General features: G+C 44.7%; 1 protein-coding gene across 5 annotated transcripts; it reads right to left on the bottom strand.

The window, feature by feature from the left end:
• Positions 1-1,530: 1,530 nt before the first annotated feature.
• LOC120416673 (phosphatidylinositol 4-kinase alpha) lies at positions 1,531-24,176 on the bottom strand. Of its 5 annotated transcripts, none has more exons than XM_039578489.2 (14): positions 24,013-24,176; positions 23,720-23,933; positions 22,688-23,650; positions 19,826-19,954; positions 19,479-19,579; positions 19,260-19,422; positions 18,716-19,205; positions 14,643-14,865; positions 11,070-13,718; positions 10,891-11,011; positions 3,025-3,135; positions 2,509-2,963; positions 2,204-2,450; positions 1,531-2,147 (listed from the first exon to the last, which is right to left on the bottom strand). In XM_039578489.2, exons 1-14 carry the CDS (start codon positions 24,100-24,102, stop codon positions 1,762-1,764), a joined length of 6,342 nt encoding a protein of 2,113 aa, XP_039434423.1. In that variant the 5' UTR covers positions 24,103-24,176; the 3' UTR covers positions 1,531-1,761. The 5 variants fall into 5 exon arrangements, with proteins under 5 accessions (XP_039434423.1, XP_039434422.1, XP_039434424.1 ...); XM_039578488.2 differs by having other exon boundaries at positions 14,643-14,874; XM_039578490.2 differs by lacking the exon at positions 19,826-19,954 and adding an exon at positions 22,449-22,565 and having other exon boundaries at positions 14,643-14,874.
• Between the last annotated feature and the right edge of the window lie 559 nt (positions 24,177-24,735).

Raw genomic sequence — 24,735 nt, forward strand, 5'->3', positions numbered from 1 at the left:
TGGAGGACGTTTTGACTATGTCAAACAAACAAACAAAACTGGCACTTGTTCGTGTTTGACAGTTTGCCAAACTCGAAAATTTGTTATCGCGAACTCGCAAATAAAGCAAAATGTATGCAGAATGACGTTTCGGCAAACAAACAAAGCAGGCACACTGCCAAACTGCCAAAAAGTTTGTTTGTGATAGTCTTATACGTCTTTGAGAAACTGAATACACTCAACCCCCGGTGGTTGGTCCCTTTTTCGTTTGACACTTTTTTAGTTTGTACCCCGTTGGTTGGTCAAAGTCAAACTAAAAAAGTGACGAACTGTCACTTTTTACACGGCGCTCACGCACACTACCAAAATAAACGTTTAGTAGTGTGTGTGAACTCTGTGTAAAAGCGGTGTCAAACTAAAAAGTGACCCCGTTCGTTTGACAACAGTTGGTGTCAAACCATCGGGGTTTGAGTGTAGAGTAAAACTACTATAATTTGAAAAATTACGTTAAAATATTTTTATTTTGATAACTAAAGAAATATTTTGATAATAAGTAAAATAGTCTAATTTTTAAATAAACGATCTCATTTTTTATAAGAACTAATCTGTTGAAATCTATCTTTAATGCTTTAAGATTTTTAGTTTGTCAGTGAATTTGATTCATATTTATTGTGCACGATCTCATCACTATACGTATTTTAGATAAACTGGCAAACAATACCAACATCAGTTATTCTAGAACCCTAGAAATAGACGACAACCAAAAAGAGACAACGTTTGTTACACTACCACATAGATATAAGAAAGTGTTAGTCAAACCCAAATGTAGACCATTGTTTAGATGTGCAGCACACACACAAACTACCGCAAAGTTCGCAAATTTATGAGGTTCCCAAAAAAAAAACAAATACAAAATCGATTTCAAATTGCAGCAAACAACAATAAGCAGCACTCAAAAATAACTGCACACACACACAAACAAACATACACAGTTTTAAGAGCAAAAACATCACCAAATAATCGAATAACGGGCCGCCCATACAAATGAAAAATGAAAACAATAAAATTGTCGTACAAGAAACTGCTGAATTTCGATCCAAAAGACGTTAAATTTAAAACAGTAAACAAACTATCGAGTCCAAATTACAGGAAAAATAACTTGCGTCAAGTGAACGCAATAAAAAAATCAAGATCATATACGAGAACGTGAAACTAAATCTAGTCAAATATTTGAAGAAATAAAAATGGTGAGACATCGTTTCTAAGGCAAATGCAATAAGTCACCACACTACTAAGCGTTCAGTTGTTCTATTCTATTAGTGCAAATCTGATTTACACACACACATTTTGTACGCAATCCATTATATTTTAAAAATAAAGATATCAAATGTTCGGTGTAAATTATAAAAAAATGTGTTTGGTTGTTTAAGATGACAGCATCAGAGTAGGCGCGGAAGCAGCGCCACGCCGCAGTTGGCGGTTTCCCAGCGAACTACGCATGCTTTGATCGAGGCTTTCTTTTCTGCGTTCCCACGGAATAACTCGATCGTGTTGCACATTTACCAATAATTTTATTTGATACACCAATAACAAGATAGATCAACAAACAGGTTGAGTTTGACTATAGCTTGCATCACATCAGAATAGACTTTGTCCCGAATAAATATTCCCTTCCAACACAAACGCACACAATGATATTTTCCCACAAATTTGGTATTCCCTCCTTCTTTCTAAAATGCAATTTCCCACTTACCTTTTCCCCTTGTCCCAAAGCGCGCCTTTTTAATACGGAATCTGGTTCTGATAATACTGGATCATGTCGTACGTCCGCGTGCGGAAGTTCTGGTACGAGTTCCGGATCACGCCGAGCATGTGGGCCGCCGCTTCTTTGTTGTTTTTCGTCGGAACAAAGCGCTGCTTCAACAGCGTAATCGTCTGTCCCCGGAAGCACGGCAGCCCGGTGTCCAGCATGAGCGAAACCAGCGTCACGATCGCGTCCTGGTAGGGTCGGATCGCGAGGAACGACTGCACGCACAGATCGCAGAACCACTTGAACGGAGCGGCCTCCATCTTGCCGCCCATGACCATCACCATCTCGTCCGTGAGCTTCAGGTCGGGCTCGAAGCCAATGTTGCCGCCCGGTGACGACTCGAACATGAAGCCAAAATCTGAAGAGTAATCGTTGAATCATCTTGTTTCGAGTCTAGGAAGTTCCCACACTTACCAATATGGATGATGTGACCGTCCTTGTCGATCATGATGTTGCCATTGTGACGATCCTTGATCTGCAGCAGATATCCGATCACCGAGTAGGCGGCCATCGACTTGACAAAGTTACTGCGAGCCGCCTGGAACTCTTTGGACGTTTCGTCCCCGTACTGGTGCAGGAAGTACTCGTACAACCCAGAATCCGTCTGCCGTCCCAGCTGATCGCGAGACTTGGCGTTCGGAACGCACTCGATCACGCCACACTAAAACAATCAACCAGTAAGTCAACTTTCCAAAATCCCCCAAACATCCCATACTAACCCCCGGAGCCGTGGCGACCACCCGGTACGGAAACAGGAACAACTCCAACCCCACTTGCTGGAAGATGTTCTTGAAGATCGAAATCACCTGCAGCGCCAGCATGTCCTGCCGCACGTCATCGCCCACCTTGAAGATGGCAGCCTGCCACATTTCCGGACCCATCGAGCTCAACTTCGGCCCGCCGTCCAGCTGATTGTTCGGATTGTTCGAAACCTCCATGGCCATCGTCTCCAACTCGTTAATACCGCACCGATGCACCCGGAACCGGGCCAAGTACGGTGCCTTCGCCGCGCTCTGCATGGGCGTTCCGCTGTTGTAATCGATATCCAGCACCATCGCTTCCGGATTCGACGGCAGGTAGCACCCGGCCTGCACCTTGATACGGCTGAGCGCATCCAGGCAGGCCTTCTTGCGGGCTTGCCCCTTCGGGAACGAACGGATCTCTCCGCTGACGGCTGCACAAACACACGAATGGTAAGGAAATCTTGTGAAATCGTTCATATTTAGTAATTTTACCTGTAATTTTGCCGAAGAAATCAAACTCCCGCTCGTAGAAGCGCTTCGCCGGACCGGACAGGGAAGAGATGATGTTCGCGGACAGGGCCTCCAGACCGTCGTACAAAACAGCTGGAAACGAAACCAGGGAAATACTTGCTAAGACTACTTGCAACGCGGCTCTACTTTGTTCTAGCTGTTTCATTTTTTCAAATAGAACTGAAACAGACCACCCGCAACGCGGAGTTGCAGTTTTATTTTTCGAGCAGTATTTTAAAACCGAAATAAAACTGCTCGACGAGTTTGTTTCAAACGTGAGACGATTTGGAACTGAAATAGAACTCAGTTTCAAAAATATTCAGAAATATAGATATATCCACGTTTTCTTACACATACACCATGATGCTGTGTTGATAATCAATCGCACACAATTAAAAGCCTTTTGTTGAAACAACATTTAGATCAGCGCGTTGCGAGCATTGTGTTCTAGTTTCATTTCCGCCAGTTCTAAAAATTTAAAACTGCTCGCAATTTGAAACAGTTATAAAACTTTGCGCTGCAGACAGTCTAAGTTGATGTGTTCCAGTTTAAGTACTCGAAAGAAGCCTACACTCAAAGTCAGAAGTATCCCTCAAAAGGGTACTTTCAATCCTCAAAAAGGATACTTTCTATCCTTTTTTAAAGTTCACCCGGCGTCACCCTTTTAAAAGGGTATGTCAAATTCAATACATTTTCGATACCCTTTTAAAGGGTGACGACGGGTGAACTTGAAAAAAGGATACTTTTTACTTTGAGTGTAATTTTGGGTGGTTGATTGCATTCAACATAATGTGGACACTTTTATGCAAACAACACCGGCGAACTAGAATGTGGGTCATTCCAGGTCAACTGGGTACACTTTTGGACTCGACCTTCACCGATTTGGACCAAACTTGGAGGGAACGTTCATCTACCGATAGTTAACAGAAATCCCAAGTTTGGTGCTGATTGGACCATCCCTCTTGTTCGACGTGTTCCTCGCACGTGCACCTTCTGTGCAAAAACCTTGACGTGTATATTTTTCCGTGTACTTGATTTAGCCAAAATAAAGGAGGAGTTTTAGCGTGTAATCGACAAAGTAAGACACGCGTTTTTGACTCGATCCGACTGCGGAAGACTCGATGGAAACGGGAAACATTGTGGTCCTACACGAGTCGGATGCTGGAGTAGTTTTCCGGGAGTGAATTTGACGGATTTTCGACGGAAAATCCGATTCGATCACGGTCGACGTGTGTATGTGCGTGTGTGTGACATCGAGGGCGTAGCACCCACGCCGTGAAAAGTGCGCGATCCGACAGCCAGTGCTGGTGGAAGACCGGGGCAGTGCTCCGGAAGATCGGAAAAAGGTTCCGAAAGACTGGACAAGGGTCCGGAAGTGACGGAGAAATCGGATTCGATCGCGCGGCAAATGTGCCCGTGTGTGATTGTGTTTGAGGGGCGTCGAGGCGTAGCCCCACCTAGCGACGGACATGACGGATGATGTTGAGAACGCCCAAAGGTAGTAAGAAGACGCGAAGAAGAAGACCCCCGGAAAAAAGCGGAGAGCAAAGTGACGCTCAAAAGATCGAGACGCAAGTGAAAGTGGTTCCGGTTACGCCAATCAGCAAGCAGCTTGAGGAACAGCGGCGAAAAGAGGAAGCTCGGAAGATGGACGAGCAGCAGAAGGTGCTGATGCGGCGGCGGGACGCGGTGGCGGAAAAGCTGGACCGAGTGAAAGCAGTCATCCAATCGAGCACCGAGCAACTGAACCAGAACTTGCAGAACCTGCACTTCTTGAAGCTGCAGTTGAAGACGGTGGAGGCCTGTTACGGTGAGTTTAACGCGTTCCAGAACCAGAACTACGGACTGGCAATAACTCCGGAGCAGGAGAAGCAGCACCGGGTGTGCTACTTGAAGTTCGAGACGCTGCACAACCGTTTGACGATTCAGCTTAACGAGTTGATCGAACGGCTCTCAAAGCCGAGCGTTGCGCTCATCCCGGCCGCACCCGCGAGTTCGGTTATGTCGCAGTACCTGTCGCCGCTCAGTGTGCCCTTGCCAAAGTTTGACGGCACTTACGAGAACTGGTTCTTGTTCAAGTGCATGTTCAGGAGCGTGATGGACCGGTACCAGGGTGAGGCTCTGTCGATGAAGCTGTACCACCTTCGGAACTCATTGTTTGGGAAAGCGGAAGGCGTGATCGACCAGGACATCATAAACAACAACGACTACGAGGCAGCGTGGGCTCTCTTGGTAGAAACCTACGAGGACAAGCGAGTGATTATCGACAAACACATCGAAGCTTTGTTCAATCTACCGAAGATCACAAATGACGACGCCGTCGCGTTCCGGAAATTGATTGACACTTGCGTCAAGCACATCGAGGCATTGAAGAATCTGCAACTTCCTGTCGATGGATTGGATGAGCAGATGCTGATGAACCTGCTGGCAATCGCAACGAAAAGCCGGAGAGCTACCGTCGTACGCGGCCACGACCGCGTTCCTAGAACTAAAGTGCCGAGTTCTGGAGGTGGTGGAGCAGTGCAGTGAAACAGTTAGAATGGTTAAGCCGCACAGATTGGTAGCGATGCTGATAGCTGGTACGCAGAAGTGTTCCGTATGCATCCGATAACATGGCTTGAACGGTTGCGAGCAGTTCAAGGTAAAATCCGTCAACGAGAAGTACAGCCATTTGCGGAAATGTGGGTTGTGCTTCAACTGTTTGTGGAGAGGACATCACGTGGCAGCATGTACTTCTACGAACACCTGCAAAATCTGTGGCAAGCGGCATCACACCATGCTGCACACTGATGGAGTGAAGAAGCAGATGGTCGTTCCGATCTCTGCGGCGCCGGTTACGCCAAAAACCAACGGACAAACGCCAGCCAGGACCTGCCAGGAAACAGACACTTCTTTCGACCGCCGTCGTACTGGTGAACGACGGAAGCAGCGGCCAGCACTTGTGCCGGGCGCTCATAGACTCCGGGTCGCAGCACCACTTCGTCACGGAACAATTTGCCAACAAACTGGCGATCAAGAAGGAGCGTGCCGACTACCAGGTTAGTGGTTTGCACGGTAGCCAAACGAGGATCAGCAACCTGGTCAGAGCGTCGGTGAAGTCCCGCGTCGCCGATTTCTCAACCGAACTAGAGTTGTTGGTCACTCCGCGAATCGTCGCTGACCTGCCGCCGAAATCAGTCGACATCACAAGCTGGAACTTGCCGCCCAACATTGAACTCGCCGATCCAAGGTTCAATTCAGCAGGGCAGATCGATATGCTCTTGGGAGCTGGATTGTTTTGGAACCTTCCCACGCTCCGAGAAACTGAGTTGGGATGGGTGATTGGCGGTGTCTTGAAGCATGCAGCAGATTGAATCTACAGAAGCGAGGATGTTCGACGTGTTTGAAAAGACGTGCACCTTCTGTGCAAAAACCTTGACGTGTATATTTTTCCGTGTACTTGATTGAGCCAAAATAAAGAAGGAATTTTAGCGTGTAATAGACAAAGTAAGAAGCACGTTTTTGACTCGATCCGACTGCGGAAAAAAAACGGGAAAAAGGCCACGCCCTATTTTTTGACGATTTTCTAAAAAAAAAATCTTTTAATCATAACTTTGCAACTATTTGAGCGAAAGACTGCCGACTTGCCGAGCTTCCGTGGCCGTGAGTTTACGGGTTTCGCCTTGTAAGCGGAAGGTGATGGGTTCGATTCCTGTCTGGCTCGGCAAAGTCAGATCCCTTAAAAGAGTAAATATGCTCACTGGGAATACTGACCGGTAGGGGATGGGTTTCGACTAGCGGCGTGCTGGGTTTCCAATCCAGAGGTCGTGAGTTCGATTCTCGTACCGGGATGATGAAGTTTTAAAAGATTTTCTACAGATTACATTTTCTGTTTTGGCCAATTCCTTATAATTTTATTTGTTTTATTTTATCACCATCGTGTTCCCCGGACAATTTTACATAATATTCAATGTAAACCTCAAACTAAAATGAACTATTCGCAAAAACAGCGATTTTACTGAAAAAAGTTTGTATTTGCGCAGCACTCTGTCCTATGAATTCAAATCCGAAATAAGTTTCTCACATACAAAAACCGAACTATGCGGAATTCATCATTTTTTGTTGAAAAGTACACCGTGTACTTCCGAGTGCTGCGCAAAATCATTTCTTATTTTTATCGAATTCCTTGGACAATTTTCTATAAAATGCAACTTGTAGAAAGTCTCGTGGCGCGGTGGTTAGCGGCTTCGGCTGCCGATCCCTAAGTTGCTATGGGGCGCGGGTTCGATTCCCGCCTTATCCTCTTGGCCTTCTATCGGATGGGGAAGTAAAACGTCGGTCCATTTGCGTAAAAGAGGTTTTGGGTGACATAACCTTCGGATGTCTAGAAATGAGCAGAAACTTGCAATAGAGCCCACAAAAGACCCGGGGGTCGTTAAAGTGGATTGCTTTGCTTTTTAGAACGTTCCCTCCAAGTTTGGTCCAAATCGGTGAAGGTCGAGTCCAAAAGTGTACCCAGTTGACCTAGAATGACCCATGTATGAAATTGAATGCCAAAAACCGCTTCCCTTATACGGATGGGACTATCCATAAACCACGTGAACACTTTTGTGGAATTCTCAATCTCCCCCCAAACACTGAGTAAAATAAAACCTCGCTGCGCGAATTCTGTCTTTTTATCATGGAACAATCACCGTGGTCCACACTTATACCTACCAAACCAAATACAGTATTTTTGCCTTCCTCACCTCAATGAGGAAAGGCTTTAAAATCACTCGAAAAATGAAATTCTTTATTTGACCTTTATTTGAGACTCACCTTCACGTATAACTATCGACTCAGAATCAGATTCTGAAAAAATGTCTGTGCGTGTGTCTGGATGTGAGTCCGTGCACCGAAAAATATGCACTCGATTATCTCCGGACTGGCTGAACCGATTTGGACAGTTTTGGTCTCATTCGATCCGTCTTGGGGTCCCACAAGACCCTAGTTAATATTATGAAGTTTAGAAAAGTACTTCAAAAGTTATGCTAAAAAACGATTTTAGCTAAACTTCGGAAGATTGTGAAAAGGGTGGTTTTTGTAAGAAAACCCATCATGCTACACACTAAAAAATTATGAATATTACATTTAACGGAATTGCCAATCTAACGTAAATATTATTCATGTAAATCTGTTCATGATGTAAAATTATGTGTGTTTTACTCCAATATCGAAGAAAATCGAGAAACTGACCAACACATCTCATAACACCTAATAATAAATCAATAATGACTTAACTTTACATCTAATATGATGCACATAGTTGGAGCGTGTTTTCCGATGTAATATTCAGTGTAATTTGACTCAATTGTACTTGCTCTTGATGCCTTTTGCTTGAACGTGCAACGCGGTGGCCGCCATGTTGATTGTTGTGGTTGCGGTGCGAAAATCAAAATTGTTGATCGCTTCAAAATGTGTCTTAATTTTATTTGATTTGGCCAGAAATTCCTTCAGTTTTCGTTTGAGAAGACCTATTAACTATTGAAAAGGTAGGTGGAAATATTATCTGTGAAATACTTAGAAATCTAACTGATGTGCTTTTTGGTTTTGAAATGTTCCAGGTTTTATGTGCCACGACCACTTTTTGAAGCACCTTGAACCGTGGTACCGTTAAACGGGGTGACTTTGATAGCCGGGGTGACTTTGATAGGTTTGCGATTTTTCCGCAAAATGAAGAGTACAATTAAAATACGTAAGGAATGGTTCAGAAACATACTGACCGTGGTAGAGAAGTGTTCAAAGTACCTCAAGAAGAACTTTTCATAATTTTTTGAAATGTTTATAAAGTTAGTTAACTATAGTTAAGAAAATGTTGATGGAAGTCATTATTTTAAACTTCTCAAAGTGTCATGATTTTCTCAATGATCATGATTTTTAATCGGAAAACGAAATGCATTTTCGGATTCTTTGGACAATTTTCCACTAGGAGAAGGTTTAATAAGTTTGTAAATAATAAATATTATCTGTTTTTGAAACACAGTTTAAAAAAAACTTCAAATTTATAGGCATTTTTAGTTGAACAAATTTCATGTAAAATGTGAAAACTTGTGATTCGTGCTTCGAATTCAGTATAAAATGCAATATAAATCGATAATTTTATAAACAAAACTAGTTTTAACAAATTTCAGGCAAAATTCCGACTTTTTAACAATTTTACCTAAAATTTATATGTATTTAGTTAAAAAGCTTATAAACATAGTTAACTTAACATAAACATTGATTTTTTTTCTTGCAAACTATATCAGCTACTTTAGTGATGGTACATTTAACGTACAAATAAAGTTTGAACATCTTAAATATGATTTTAACAAGAAAAACTATGACTATCAAAGTCACCCCGGAATTAAAACTAAGAATTTTTAACGTAACTATTTTTCTAAACACAATTGAAAAAACTTTTTTTCCAAAATTGTGCATGGACTTTGTGTGGCCTACCCCAGTACATGTTTTAAAAATAATAATCTTGAGAAAAACCTTACCTGTTGAAAAATATTCTAATAACAAATTGAAATCCTATCAAAGTCACCCCGGTTTACGGTACCCTACAGGATTTGGCCAAGAGAAGTGGAAGTGAACGGTTGCTGGTGCCGCTGTAGACGTTTTAAGCAGCCATGGCCTTCTCAAGCTCGAAGATTCCAAGGAGCCATCCCAAGGAGGAGAAGCTTCAGGACCGACTAAATACCGTGGACCAGAAGCTGCACGGGCCAAATTACTTTACTCCGGTTGCTGAAAGAAGTCTAGCTGTTTCTGCTTCCCAAGCCATCTGGCAGGTTAGTTCATAGAATCCGGAACCGGAAAGCGAGAGAGAACCATGTCAAGTGTCGCGTATGAAAAAAAAAGTTGATTAAGTGCAAATAAAATGATTTATTCCAGTATTAAAGTGGCGTTTTTTTCTTTCTAATAAGAAACAGATAATTCTTATAGGAATGGTTCCCACCAAAATTACGTTTAGTGTAATTTTACACGACCATATCGATTCATGGTTTGGGTCATGTAATATCCAAAACAGATGTAATTTTAAGTCTTATTTGACGCTCCAGGTATGTGCATCAATTAGACAGAAAATTACACGATTTTTTCGAAGTGTGTATATATTATTAGAAAGGTATTTGAAAGACCTTTCCAACGCGCTGAGATTGAAAGAGATTGAAAATCTGTCAACCCCATCAAAAGTTATGAGCACTTAAGTGTTATTTTTAGACTTTTTTGAAGCCGGATCTCATATATTTTGATGAAAAACTAGTCCGGGTCTATCATGCGACCCCATAGGTAATCAAAAGACCTTTCCAAAAAGCCCAAAAGATTGAAGATCTGACAACCCTATCAAAAGTTATAAGTACTTTAGTGTTTTTGATACACGATAATTTGATAAAAAAAGTGTTATTTATACACTTTTTTGAGGATGTGTAGTGTCTTTACTTTATGATTGTGAGGAAGGCACCAACCACCTAAAGGTGGATTAAGTAACGTTTTTTTTTTTTTGGAAATCTAATTTGAGTGATTAACAAAACCAAACGTGGATCTTCATCAAAGATACCATAAACCGGTTGAGAAGAGAGAATTTAAAAGACGACGAGAGAAGCGAGCGGAGAAGAAATCGACCAACGAGCGGAAACAGGAAATGCATTTCGCACAAAATGGCGATTTGAAAATAAAACTGGAAATGTGCGACTAGAAGTACAACAAGATGTGGCAGTAAGGGATATTGCAAAAAGAGGAATAGAAATGGAAGAGGAAAGAAACGCTTGGGAACAATATCCAAATCATGATATAGAATGTGAAGTCCGCATTCGGAGTGTTGGTTGGTTTCGAAAAGGCGAAACTTACGATCTTTGTTGTGCATCTCCTCGTCGATGTACATGTTGGTCTGCATGTTCCAAATCAGCTGGTGGGCCACAATCTGCGAGCGCTTGGATATGTGCTTGATGAACTCCGTCACGTAGCCCATCTGCAAAAACAGACTCAAATGTTAGTAACTAGAAAGAGTAAAAGAATCCACTTCTTACCGTATCGTGCCGCAGCGCTTGCACCAGCTGGGGAATGTAGGGAAGCACGGCTTCGGCCGGGTACGCGTTGAGGGTGTTGACGGCGTACTGCGCAGTCAGCGGATGCGTCGGATACTGGCGCGAGAAGTACGAGAGGGACTGGATCGGGTTGACGCGGGCCCACGTTAGCATGTAGACGAGCTCGGGAGCCTCGTTGAGGAGGGTTCTCGTCGTGACGAGATATTTGAGTGCTTCCGGGATGTGGATGGCGGCTAGCGGGTCCGAGCAGACCAGGCGGGTCACTTCGTCTTCGATGGTTTCGGCGTTCCGGATACGCTGGGGCAGGAAGATGGCGAGGGCTGGGTTGTAGGACCAAGCGAGGCGGGTGTAGTCGCGCCAGACGTTCAGCTTGATGGGGCGAGCGCGCCACTCGGAGACGGATTCTTCGCCGAGAACTTGTAGTTCCGGGGTGGAAAGAGGGTTCGCCCAGATAAGCATGAACTCGATCTCCACGGCTAGCAGTTCCAGAATGAGGTTGCGCTTCTTCATGTAGTCCTTGTCGTAGGCGTCCTTCTGGTAGGGTGGACGCTTGATCCGGCTCGATCGCTTCGAAAGCGTTGACGTGGAGTGAGGAATGGTGTTGTACCAGCCGGCGTTTCCACTGCTGGTGGAGCGGGCTACTTCGCTTCCGGCGAGCGAAACGGTATCCAGAGAAGACTTGTTGACGGAGAGATTTTGCGTCGTCGCCGGGTTTAGATCGTAATCGCTTACTTCCGAAGCGACGAGGTGCTTCTTTTCGCTGCGCATAGTCTGCCAGAACTTGAGCAGGACCCCGATGTCTTCGAGCAGCGCTTCTCGCGGTTGGCTTGGGCAAAGTTGGGGTCCGCAGAAGTAGTCCAGCGCGTTGGCGTAGATCCGCTCGCGCAGGATGTTCCTGGCAAGCGATTTCGGGATCGTGTTGCCTTGCAGAAGAGACAAGCCGCACTGGAGCAGCTTGAAACGGCATCCGACGGTTGAGATGTGTCGGGTTTGCTTGAAATCTCGGCTGAACGGAAGACACCGATGGAGCAGCATGCAGAACATCTCGACCTTGTCACGGTTGCAGTATTTAGCGGTATCGACCATCTCCGATAGGAGCTGAAGCCAGATCAAGTGTGGAGCGACGACGATGGGCTTCGGAACAAGCTTACAGCCCTCGTAAGCCGCCAGCGGACTGGTAATGTCGACTTCTTCCGTGAACAGCCCGATCCGCTTGTCGAACGTGGTTTGCCAAGCGGTGACCATCTCCTGGATGAAGCAAAGCTCTAGGTCCTGCCGGGCTGTCAGGATCCACTGCCAGCACTCGACGGCCGTTTCCATCGCGGATTCAGTAAAGAGCTGAACCTGGGAGGAGGAGATCGCGTGCAGCAACTTCCGATTGGCGCTGGAGCAGAGGATTAGGTAAGCGGTGGCTCTCCAGAGAGCTCCACGATGCTTGGGGTCATTCTTCTCCGCGCAGGCGTCCCAAATTTCCTTCACCAGACGGTCGGCCAAACCCTTCTTCTCCTCGTCTTCCAGAACCGACAGCAGTCCGGAGATTTCTCCTGCGTATTTGCTACGCAGACAGAGAACCGACACGAACTTGGAGGTGTCACTGTTGACGCAGTGTGGCCGCTTCGAGGTCGTCTGGATGCTCGCGTTGGTGACCCAGGTGTGGAGGATCGAATCCACAGCCAGCGCCAGCCCGCTGTGGTTGGAGAGAGTCGTCGACGGTACCTGGTTTGGGTACTCTTGCAGATGACTTCGGGTGGACTTGGGAGCCCACTTCATCGCCTCGTTGACAATGCCCTGGCAGCGGTCGGCAAAGTCCTTGACACGGCTTTCACGCGCCGGAAGACTGTCCATCAACTGCAGAGTGTACGGAGTGGACGCCACGCGCAAGGTCGGCGTTTCTTCGTTGGGATCCAGCGTCAGGGAAAACGCTAGCAGCTGGAGAACGTCCAGCATGCACCACAGAACCTTCCGGTTCCAAAGGAGATGCGGGAACTTGTCGACCAGCTGGGAAAGATACTGATCCGCCACGAGCTGGATCTGCTTGTGGATGTGGTTGAAGTAGACCAACAACAACATCGCTTGCGATTCCAGAACCTTCTCCCTCACAACATCCTGCGCCAACAGGACGCTCCGGAACTTCTCAAACACCTGATCCCCGATACAGCGGATACACTGCCACATCCCGTACTTGTCTTTCAGCAGCGCGTTATCGCACAGGTAGTTCAAGATCGGCTCCAAGCTGGGCTCGGAAGCGTTCTCAACGCGCAGAATCTCCAGCCAGTACACGCTCAACAAATAGGTACACTGCGCGAACGTCAACTTATTAATGCAAGCCGTAATCTCCGCCGGAGGATGATCCAACAGGACCAGAATCTGACTCCTCAGCTCGTTCAAGCTGACGCTGTCCGACCGGATCGCCGAGGTGTAGTTCAGCTCGCGCATCTCCGACCGGTGCGCCGTCTGTGATATCAACAGCGGAGATTTGGCCGCGATCTGCTGCACTCCTTGGTACCAGTCGGACGGCCAGAGGCGCGCATTGGTGAAGCCCATCACGACGCAGTACAGCCAAAAGTCCTTGAACAGCTTGTGCAGCCGCTGCTTGGCGTTCTTGATGGGTGGGAGCCGGCGCACCAGAACCTGCAAGATCGTTGTGACCACTTTAGAACTGACCAGGGTTGTGGAGTCTATTTTAAGATCGATGTCGGTTGACAACATTTCACGGTTGGAGTCGTAGTCGATGGTGTCGGAACTCTTTTAAGCGAAGATGGCGTTCGAATTGTGAACGTCCGAAATGTCAAAATCGCTAAGTTGCACCAACATTAGAAAATAAATGTGGCTGTCATGCCATGGCACACTTTTTTCGTAATGTTGGTACCACTGCGTGACTTTGACATTTCGGGCGTTCACAATTCGAACGCCATCTTCGCTTAAAAATCTGGATAAGTGTGGAGTCGCTAAACACAGCACATTCAAAAGACCCGGATTCGGATCCAGTTATTTGTCGAAACAAAAGTTGTTGTTGGAGACGGAGTTGGTGGAGTCATATATTTTGGAAAACTGAAGCCGGAGTTGATTTTTGTTCTTTGTTTTTCTTTCGAAAGCAGGAGTCGGAGTCGCTAAATCTTCGGAAACCGGAAGCATAGTCGATAAAAATATGTTGGAGTCTGAGAAGTCGGTCGGATACTTTTGAGCCGGGCTATCGAGAAATTAAAAGTGAGAGTGTGTGCAACATGGAGTTAAACTTTCTGTGAAGTTGCTGTGAAGATTACCATAGCACTTTGAAAAGTTTAACTCCATGTTGCACGCACACACTCTCACTTTTAATTTCTCGATGGGCTCAGAGTCGGAGCCAGAATCGATGGAGCCGGGTACCCGGAGTAAGAGTCGATAAATTTAGGGAAGTCGGAATCGGAGTCTGAATCACTAAATCTTCCACTTTGTATGCGAGTTATTGTTGGCGTCGGAGTCGGTGGAGTCGGGTACTTTTGAGGACCTGGAGTCGGAGTCGCTAAATCTCTAGAAACCAAAGTCGGACCCGCTAAACAATCCCAATATACTCACGGCAATCACCGGAATCAGCATGCCCAGATTGCCGGCGCTCGAGCTGGCCTTCTGGGCCGCCCCCGAGGTGCTGTCGTACGACCGTTCGCCCTCCAGCCCGATCTGCACAAACAGCTCCAGCAGCTTCCCGAGCAGGTCCAGCATCTCCAGCTCGCCCTGGATGTTGGCGGCGATGTTGGCCAACGCGTTCACCACCGCGTCCGACACGTGGTGGTACGACTTCCTGTAAACACTTTTAAGTTTGAGCCAACCAAAGAGCGGGAACGTCGTACGTCGGGATTGGGGTGTGTAATTGGATGGGTGGTGGGGTTGTTTGTGTGTGTGTGTAAGTGGGGGTAGTTTGGAGATTGATTGGGAAAGAACGTAGAAAAAGAGACTCGGTTATTCGGTAAACTCGGCAGAATAAAACCTTATGTTGTACAAACTATGCAGATGAAAATTGTTGAGGGGACAGATTTGACAGAGGTTGATGATGTTGTACAGTTCGGGTGACACGGATTAGTTCTTGAATAATGGAAATGGCTGTTATTTAAGACTAAATCATTACATGAAAATTGAAGATTTCGATCAAAAAAACTTGTTTTAATTGGATTGAACTAGTTACATGAGCAATTCTCCCCAAAATCAGCATTTTAGATTTTTTTTATATTTCTTGGTGCTTTGACCATTTTGGCCATTTAGTGACAGCAATACCATGTACAAATGGTAAATAAATATCCAAAAATCTGTAAGGGGCTATCCACGAATTACGAGAAAACTTTAGGGAGGAAGAAAGGGAGAACGAGTTGAGTGGTTTGTGGACAGCTCCTAACGAAATTAATTCTCGTTTTGGTTTCTTCGGCAAAGCTGTAGGTAGAACAACGAAAGGAGTGAAATTTTACATAGAGAAATTTTTATAATCATGCTTATCCTAAAAATCGGAAGCAAAGCCGAAAAATGTGCGCACCAAAGTTCTTCAAGTTGGCTATTCGTCTAGTAATCCGATCATAATGTTTACCTTTTTTGACAGTAGTGGCCGTGGGCAAATGGATTCCAACACCACCTGTACTGTCAAAAAGGTAAACATTGTGATCGGATTTCTAGACGAATGACACACGATTGGTTCAAGGACACCTTTAATTTGTGGCGATTTGATGACCAAACAATTTGAAGAAACTTTTCCCATTATCGAAAAACAAGTTGAAACCAGTGAGAATTATTTACGACGATTTCATTAAACGTTTCATCCGTAATGGTGAGCGACTGTGTGTGTTTCGGGGTAGGTAAAATTACATAATTCTGAAGTAATAAAATTCTTAAGTTTGTATATTACCAACATATACAATTTGGATCATTTTTTCTTCAATCTATAGGTAAATGCCTTTTCCTGGCATCATAACCAGGCAAATACGGAATAATGGTTTGGTGCTGCTCTTGCTCTTAGAAAACCTGACTAAAAACCAGAAAAGGGAGAAGGCAAAAGAGTTGTTTTAGATCTAATGCAATTGTTCACGGATAATAGGAGAGAGGTTCGAATTTTTCAAGACACAAAATCTTTGCACGGGAACGCTCCGTAAAAACAAGTCTGATTTGCCGGGCAGATTCATCAAAACGGACAGCACCTTGACATCTTTCAAACACCGATCGTGCCTCACTTCAACACAACTAAGGGAGCTGTGTATGCAGGCGATTTTAACACAAGGAAGACGTATTGTGTCCGAAAGAGCATGGACAAAGAAACTTGTAATGGAACTACTCAGTGTCGCTTGCCTGCGGTTGTACTGTTTATTCGCTGTCTTTATTTTTGTAAGTTTATTTTGTTGCAACAAATTTAAACTTTCTAGAAAAGTCGTTTTTTACGAAGTTATCCGGTTCTTAATGTGGTGCTGGTGTAAGAAGGGTCCCGATAATGGTTCTAGCGGCTCTTTGGAACTCAGAGTTGGCGGAAAAAAAATGTTTGCAGTGGAAGTCATCTGCCCATAAGATCCAACGCATGCAACAGAAGAGCCTTTCGTGTGTTCCTGTGGATCGGGTCCCGCTTCATCAGAATCATCCCGGTCAGCTGACCGAAGTAGCAGATTTTGTTGGATGCATCCGGTCAATTGCCAGAATATTCAGAAGCGGAAGATTGTGTCATTTTCCGGCTGGCATAAGTTTGACGGATAAAGGTTATTGGTTCTAGTGGATGGTCCTTAAAACTTGAAGTTTAAATGAATGCATACATGTAGAAAATTACTCAAAAAAATATTTTACAGAAAATTTATGCATAACACTAAAAAGATGATTTCAAATCACTTTCGAAAGTTTCATTAAGATATTTCATGATTGAAATGAGTAACAGTCGATTTAAACTTGAAATTTTGCCATGCGCAAGCTAACTTTATAAGCTTTTTTTTCTCAAAACACCGAGTTGATTTACGGGTGCCATTATTATGGATAAACCAAATTGGCTGAAATTTGTCGTGAAGACTCTAAAGACCTATCCCTTGTGCATGACGAAACCCGATTTAGAAAATTTGTTTAAGATAAAGTATAAAAATTAAAAACTGTCATTTTTCATATGAAAAACGTAAAACAATTTCTATCTTTTTTTTTTCAAAATATTTTTTGAAAATCGGTTATCGTCATGCCACGAAACCAGTTTGACGAGCCTTCACCAAAATTTTGAGCCGATTTGGTCAAATCAGTGTTGAGATCTCGTTGGTGTAACTTCAAATAGCTATATCTCGGCAATCCTACATCCAAATGTCTTCAAATTAACCATCTGTCTCTTTTATAGCCTTGAGAGAGGATTATCGATCTATCCGCATTGACCCTCTGTCTTTTCATTTTTCTTCTTGTCTTTCTTCATATTTTTCGTTGTTTTTTCATACTTACTACCAGTCTTTGTGCTGAGCTCGATTTACTCTCCATCCGCATTGACTTTTTCTCATCCATGATATCGAGCGCAGTTACCAAACAAGTAAAGCAAAGCAATCCACTTTAACGACCCCCGGGTCATTTGTGGGCTCTATTGCAAGTTTCTGCTAATTTCTAGGCATCCGAAGGTTATGTGTGGTGAGTCACCCAAAACCTCTTTTACGCAAATGGACCGACGTTTTACTTCGCCATCCGATAGAAGGCCAGGAGGATAAGGCGGGAATCGAACCCGCGCCCCAAACAAGTACAGTATTTAAAAAAACGATTTTTTTAGTTAAAATTAAACATTAAGTGGTTAAATATTTATCAAAAAAAATCTAAAGTAGATTCTATTGCAAATTTGTATTAAAAAAAAAACAAATTTTGTATGGCTCAACAGTTGCGTTTTTATTTTTGTTGCGAAAAACTTTCATAAAATGTAAACAAAAGAAAAGTACAGATTTTAAAAAATGGATTTTTGAAAAAATATATTTTTTTTTCTAAAAGGCAAGTACTCATCAATATCTACAACTTTGCCAAAGACACCAAACAGATCAGAAAATTCCTTCAAAAGATACAAATTTCGAATATTTACGTACCATTTTTGTATGGCCAGCTGCCAAAATAGTATGGAGCCTTGTATGGGTGAACCAATGGCACAAAATGGCTTCTTTGGTCATAGGGTTTGAGCCAATAAAAAAAATACAAATAAAATCCATATCCGGTTTTGGTAGAGGATTGCTCTAATGAATCTTACATCTTGTCTTATCTTTTTTCGTGAAACAATCACATTTAATATTTTAGCTACTGAATCTGAAAAAAAATGTTAGGATAAATTTTCCAAATGATGTTAGTACACGTTAATTCCAAATTAGTAAAAAAAAATTGGATTGTTATGATTCCGATGAAACTGGAAATGTTAATCATTTATGTCAACGAAGTAATGACGCTAATGGGACCAACAAAAGTCTCCCGAAAACCAAAAACTATTTACTAATTCTATCGAAGTGCCACCGTTGCAGCCTAGAAATGTACAATAGAATATTAGGGAGGAATAAAATATACAGTCTACAGTCAAAATCAAAAGCGGCAGAGAAAACCACAGCCAAGCCAAGGGGGGAAAGAACCAAAAATCCACCAGAGGAAGGTAGGAGCAAAGCAAAACTTCCGACCAAACTCCACCGCAAAAACCCTACCTTTGCTCCGGATTGGTCGAGTAGGCGAGGGACGCCGCCTGGACGGTGACGCGCGAAAACATCTTCATGATCTCCTCAAACACCACGGGCTCGCACTTGGAGATGATCATGCAGCCCAGCTGGTCCACGATGAGCACGTTCTGCTCCGAGGGCACCTTGCAGAACCGCTGGATGAAGAACTGCAGGATGTTGTTGGTCGTCTTGGGGGTGTCCTTCAGGGCGACGGCCACGTGACCCAGCATCACGATGATGTTCAGGGACACCAGGCTGGATTCGGTTTCCTGCTTTTCGACCGTGAATAGGCGATTGGACACGTTGGCGACCAGGGCTGGGACGCAATACGGGTCGAGACCGTGGGCGGCCTTGAGGGCGATCGCGAGGTTCTCGATCGCTGCGTCGCGCAACGCTTCGAACGCCTCGTGGGCGGACTTGGTGAGACCCTTGCGGTAGTTGACCTGTTGATCGAGCGCCTTGAAGTCGGAGCCTTGAACTGAGATGGACGGGAGGTTAGAATTGAATCGGTGATAGGTCGATTCTTACTTACCAACAATCCTGAACGGTGCATTCTCCTTGTCCTTCTTGTTCTGGGCCTGCGATTGGGCATGCAACTTGGTGAGAATCGGACTTGGATCGACGAGAAAGTCTCGCAGGTACGAGATCGACGTTCCAGCAATGTTGGGGAACTTTTGCGCCAATTTACCCAAACCCTTGGAGAGGAATTCAAATTAGTAAAAAGTCAACGTTAAGATCGCCACCGTCTTACCTCCAAGCAAACCATCAACAACGGCATATGGTCCATCACCACCTTGTGACCCAGCACCGAGTTCAGCTTCTGGTACAACCGACTGCACAGCTTATCGGCCTCTGCAAAACAGAAAAAACTAATTATTATTCCAGCAACCACAAAGTTTTCCAAACAAAAGCAGCGAAAATCGAACCGGAAGCATGTGGCATCAAAAGGTCAAAGAAAATCAGGATACAAAAGACAAAAGAAAGCGGCGTCAAACCAGCCAAACGACATGTCGGGGAAGGACAACAGAAACGAAAAATTTATAAACCAACTCAAAAGAAACTCAAAACAACGCAAGAAAAAACAGAAAAAATATCAACCAATCGGCAACAGAAGAAGTTCGTCCTCGTCGCGGCGAAAGTTTAGCAAACTGAACACGCTATCGTCCCCCAGCTCCAGCAAACAGGACAAGCTCTGTTGCAGGGAGGCCAGGGTGTAGTCGTCGTCCACTGCGAACGAAAGATGGGTTTGAAATGAAGACGTGTGTGGTGGGGTTTTAGGACAAGAAGAAAATTCAAGTTAATGAGAAAGAACGCATGATGGGAATCAATAATGCAGAAGAAGATAAAAATAGTTATAGAGTAGATGAATATGAGATCACTTGAAAAAATTACTTAATTTTGAAAGCAACTATTTAAATTTAGATGATTACGAGACTCTTGAAGTAAAGCGTTTTTACTAATAAAAATATTGTGGGTTCTGTTACACGTCCTAGCTGGCGAAGCAAGAAACGAAAGAGCTCCGATATTCTAAACTTCTTTAACAGCTACTAGGTTGATGTTCTGGTTTGGTTGGCGTGCATCCGACGTATTAAGCATACGTATTCGGAGAGACTTGGTGACTTTCCGAATACGGGGCTTACTGTAGTGTTGCGTCAACACGTGTTTAAACTGTTTACTCCATGCATTGTTCTCACGTACGCCACCAAAGATCATCTTAAGCACCTGCCGTTCGAAAACTTAAAGCGTTTGCAGGTCATCCTTGAGTATTTCCCACGTCTCGTGCCCATAGCGAACGACCATTCTTATCAGCGTTTCGTACAAGTGCACGCCGGGACTAGACCTTAAGGTCCTGTGGAATCCATAATAGGAAAGACTTCCGGTGATAATGGCTTTTCCAGAATTGTCCTACTGTAGTTGTTTTACAACGTCATTGACGATTCTCCACTTCTTACTCTTCTTCATCGATCGTCAACGTTATTGATTGTGTCGAAAATCGTACCCGATATCTTCACGCTGCGGCATGCCCCTTCCATCGTTGCTCTGGCACTCCAACTCTTCCCGAGCGCGCTCCTTATCCCGAAAGAGACAGGTTTGCTGTCTTCGCAACTGTTTGTACGACTCCTTGTTACCATGGGTGTTATGCAGCAGTCACTCGTCTGAAATTTCTCGTACCAAGTACGCGTGGTTCATGAGTCGCTCCTGATTTTACCACTGCGGGTGGCGGTACTGGATCTTGTTGACCTCGGCGAGGCTTTGTCCAAATAGTGGTAGCCGAGTCGATATCCAAGCCACGGTTGGTTCTGATGACGATTATGTCCGTGAATCATTGAAAACGTAGTCGATTTGTATTTCCGTGTCGTTTGATGGTTTCCAGGTGGAAGAAGGTACTACGTATGGAAGTAGCAAAATCGATGAGTTGTAGGTCGTTCTCGTTCGTTTGCTGGTGAGCGCTGAACCTTCCAATAATCGGTCTAAACTCCTCCTCCTGTCGCCGATGATTATGTTAATATCGTGCTTTGGACACTTCCTGTACTCGTGGTCAAGAAGCTTCTCGTAGAAAGCGTCCTTGTCGTCGGTGTCGCTCCCGATGAAGCTTAGCTTGAAGAACCAGCTCTTGATTCTCAACTGGCAAATTCTGTCGTTGACCGGCCACCAACCCATCATGCGCTTCGTCATTTCGTCCTACACGATAAAAGCTCTTCCCAACTCGTCGTCGACGAGTCGAAATAACTCAGCGGTTTTTCATTTGAAATCCTGAACAAAATTATCCTTCAGAGTTCGCCACTCGTTCTGAGTCATACGTACTCGACCGTAGATCGTTAAGAGCATATCTTTTGTTCGAAGACTTCAAAGACTCGTTCGTCTTCTTGCCACAGCGTCCACGTCTCGTGGCCACGGAGGGCAAACGGTCCAATCAGTGTCTTGTACAAACTCAGAATCGTGACGCGTTGGTTTTCCGTTATCCAGAGTAGGTCTGATTTCCCGCTTCAAAAGGAATCCGGATCTCATTGCTAGTGTTGTTGTCGGCAGTTAACAGCGATTCTTAGTACACGAACTTGTTCACCAGCTATAGATCAACACCATTCAAAACTAGAGGAGTGAGACTTTAGGTGGTGTTCTCGTCGTATTTATAACCAGTGGAATCCATCTTGTTTGTTTCTTCTACTCGGTGTAAGCCTTTTTCATCGTCTCTAGGTTTCTCGCAATGCTTCTTTCTCAGCATCGGATGTTTCTTCGTGTGGAGAATGTTTGTTGAAGAACGCTGAAGGCACCGCCGCTCTGGCACATGGTGAGCCTCAAAGCATCATTCTCCCACGTCTTCGCTCCCTTCCAGCACATATCGTATAGTGCTACCACATCGAAGTTGCGAGGTTTAAGATCGTTCAACAGAGCGTACTCATACCCAACGAAACGTATCGATCTACAGTTCTATGTTCCGAGTTTCCACTCGGTGTCCATTTCGTGACCAGGTCTATGCCGTTTGTTCCGGATCACTATTTCTTCTTAATTGTTCGTAATGATGTGATTTTCGGTATTCAGCCGGATTAGGGCTTCTAAAACCTAGTCTCGGGGTGGGGCTGTCACCTTGAAGCTATAAAAACCAAGCTCCGGATTTCTCTCGACACCGTAAGGAGGGCTTTTGTCGTTCCATTCCTACATGTTGTTTTCCTTCATCTTTGATTAAGTAGCCCACAGAGAAGAGAAAGTATAAATCACGCACTCTTGAGATGTTTCCACGGCGTTCCATAGGGCGCTTGCAGTTCGTCGAACCAGACAATTCCGAATGATCGCTGCCGCCGGTTCTCAATTTTGTCTGTAGTCAGGTTCGTTGAATCATCTGCAATACAGATGGATTGACTTAAACTCGCAAAACTGCTGGAATAGTCAAGATGAGTAATTTGTTGAAATACACTTGTTACAGGAAAAAATCCGAAAATCCAACAAAAAGGAGAAACTCACCCGTCTCGTCCCCGATGGCCCACACGAGCAGATCCACACAGGCGGCATTCGCCATCACGTTGATCTTGTACTTGTTGACGACGCTGTTGGACGGATCGTTGACCTTGTCCACGGTGCTGTCGTGCTGCTTGTTTTGCAGTTCCGTCTGGCCGATCAGAAACAGACGCTTCACAAACTCCTGCACGTCCTTGGTGAAGGGCGTCGGCAGGTCGGACTGATTCTGGAGGATCTCCCGAAGCAGCGTGACCATGACCAGGTTGATGGTCTCGGAGAAGCTCTTGTAGCCGTACGGTTTGATCTGGTGGAGGGAGTAGATGTCTCCGGCTTGCTCGTCCAGATGCTCGAGGGTTTCCTTGGTGAGGAGCTTCTTGGCCAGGGCGAAGATCGTTTGGAGGTGGTTGATGGGGAATTGGAGCCGGTTCTTCTTCTCAGGCGAGTCGCAGAAGCGCATGTTGGGGAATTGGTTGAAGCTGGAGCCGTACTTGGAGAAGAAATAGGTGGTTTGGTCGTACGGGACCGAGTAGAAGGAGTTGAGCTTCTTCTTGTTGTTTTTGGGAGACTTTTCCTCGGTTATCTCCGCCGTCAGGCTTCCCGACATGGACCGAGGGATGATGGAGCGGAATTGACTGATGGTATTGTTTGACTTTGAGTCTGCGGGCTGTTCCGGAGTTTTGAGTACCGGAATTTCATCTCTCGGAAATAGCCGGCACAGCAACGGTGGATCCGTTGTGGCGTAACGTCCCATGGACCGACCCAAACCCAGAAGCAACGGAACGGTGGCCTTGCACAGGATGATCGGCGGAAGATTGCTACTTTCGCGACTTGTCTTGATCATGTTGGTGAGGACCGTAAGGACCTCAACCTGGTTCACGATAATCTCGTCGCGACTCTCTGGACATCCTACGGCAATATCCGACAGCAAGCTGTTCAAACAGAAGCTGAACTTTTCCGCTGTTGGAATTTCTGAAAGAAAGCAAAAACCCATTAATTATGACACAGTTCAAGCAGTTCCCCAAAGCAACAATTACTCACTATCGATTTTGTTCGGCTTGACGTCATCGATCCAAACCGCCCTGGGCAGGGCCTTGGAAAGTCGCAGCAAATACGGAATGATTTCCTTCTCGTACTGGTAGCCACTCTCCAGAAAGTAAAGCCCCAACGCGATGACGGCATCCTGCGCCCGGGAGTCCAAGCAGAACACCCCGGCCGCATTCTCCTGCGGACAGTATCGGAACAGACTCTGGACCTTGAGATGAAACCAAAAAAAAACGAGAAAGCAAATGTCATCAAAGGTTTTTTTGTGATCTTGCGAAATTGCCACGTACCTTGTCCCACGGCGTTGGTTTTATGCGCGCCAGCACCCGGGCCAGGCAGTGCACCGTGTTTTGGAAGGAAAAACGGTCATTTCCGACCATAGTTCCGGATTTTTGCGGATTTTTTCTTTCGCTCCGAGTATCGACCGATTGCACTGACTATTTATTTTCTTCTGAAATTTTCTCCAGCTGACAGCTGCTTCTGCGGTGGTGAAGTGGTGAATCCCCTTATCAAGTGCTCGCAGGGGTGGGGAGTTTCAGTAGGTGTATAACACTTTTATTTATTTATGTTGCACGGAAAAAAATATCATTTGGCCAGATTGGTTAAAAAAATTTTTTTTACGTTTTTTACAGGATTGTTCTGGTTTTTTTTAGGATTTGGCTCTCACGGAGAATCAGTAAAATGCGAACTACAAAAAGTATAAAATTTACACCTTTATCAGTTCAGGGGTCCGAACCAGGGTTGCCAGATTGCCAGATAAATCTGGGAATGCCAGATTTTTCAAGTGTCTGCCAGAATAAAGATTCATCCTTATCAGTGCCAGATTTTGCCAGTTTTTGCCAGATTTTTCACTTCATGCCCATTTTAAACAACGAATTTTATTGAAAATAAAAAAAATAGAATGAGTAATCTTTAAGGGAATGTTAATGAAACATATTTGAGGTCATAAAATCAATTAAACCACCTGAATTTTATATTTTTTAAAATAAATTCATATCCTCCCTTTACTATTG

This window comes from Culex pipiens, chromosome 2 (genome assembly GCF_016801865.2).
Source record: "Culex pipiens pallens isolate TS chromosome 2, TS_CPP_V2, whole genome shotgun sequence".
Lineage (NCBI taxonomy): Eukaryota > Metazoa > Arthropoda > Insecta > Diptera > Culicidae > Culex > Culex pipiens.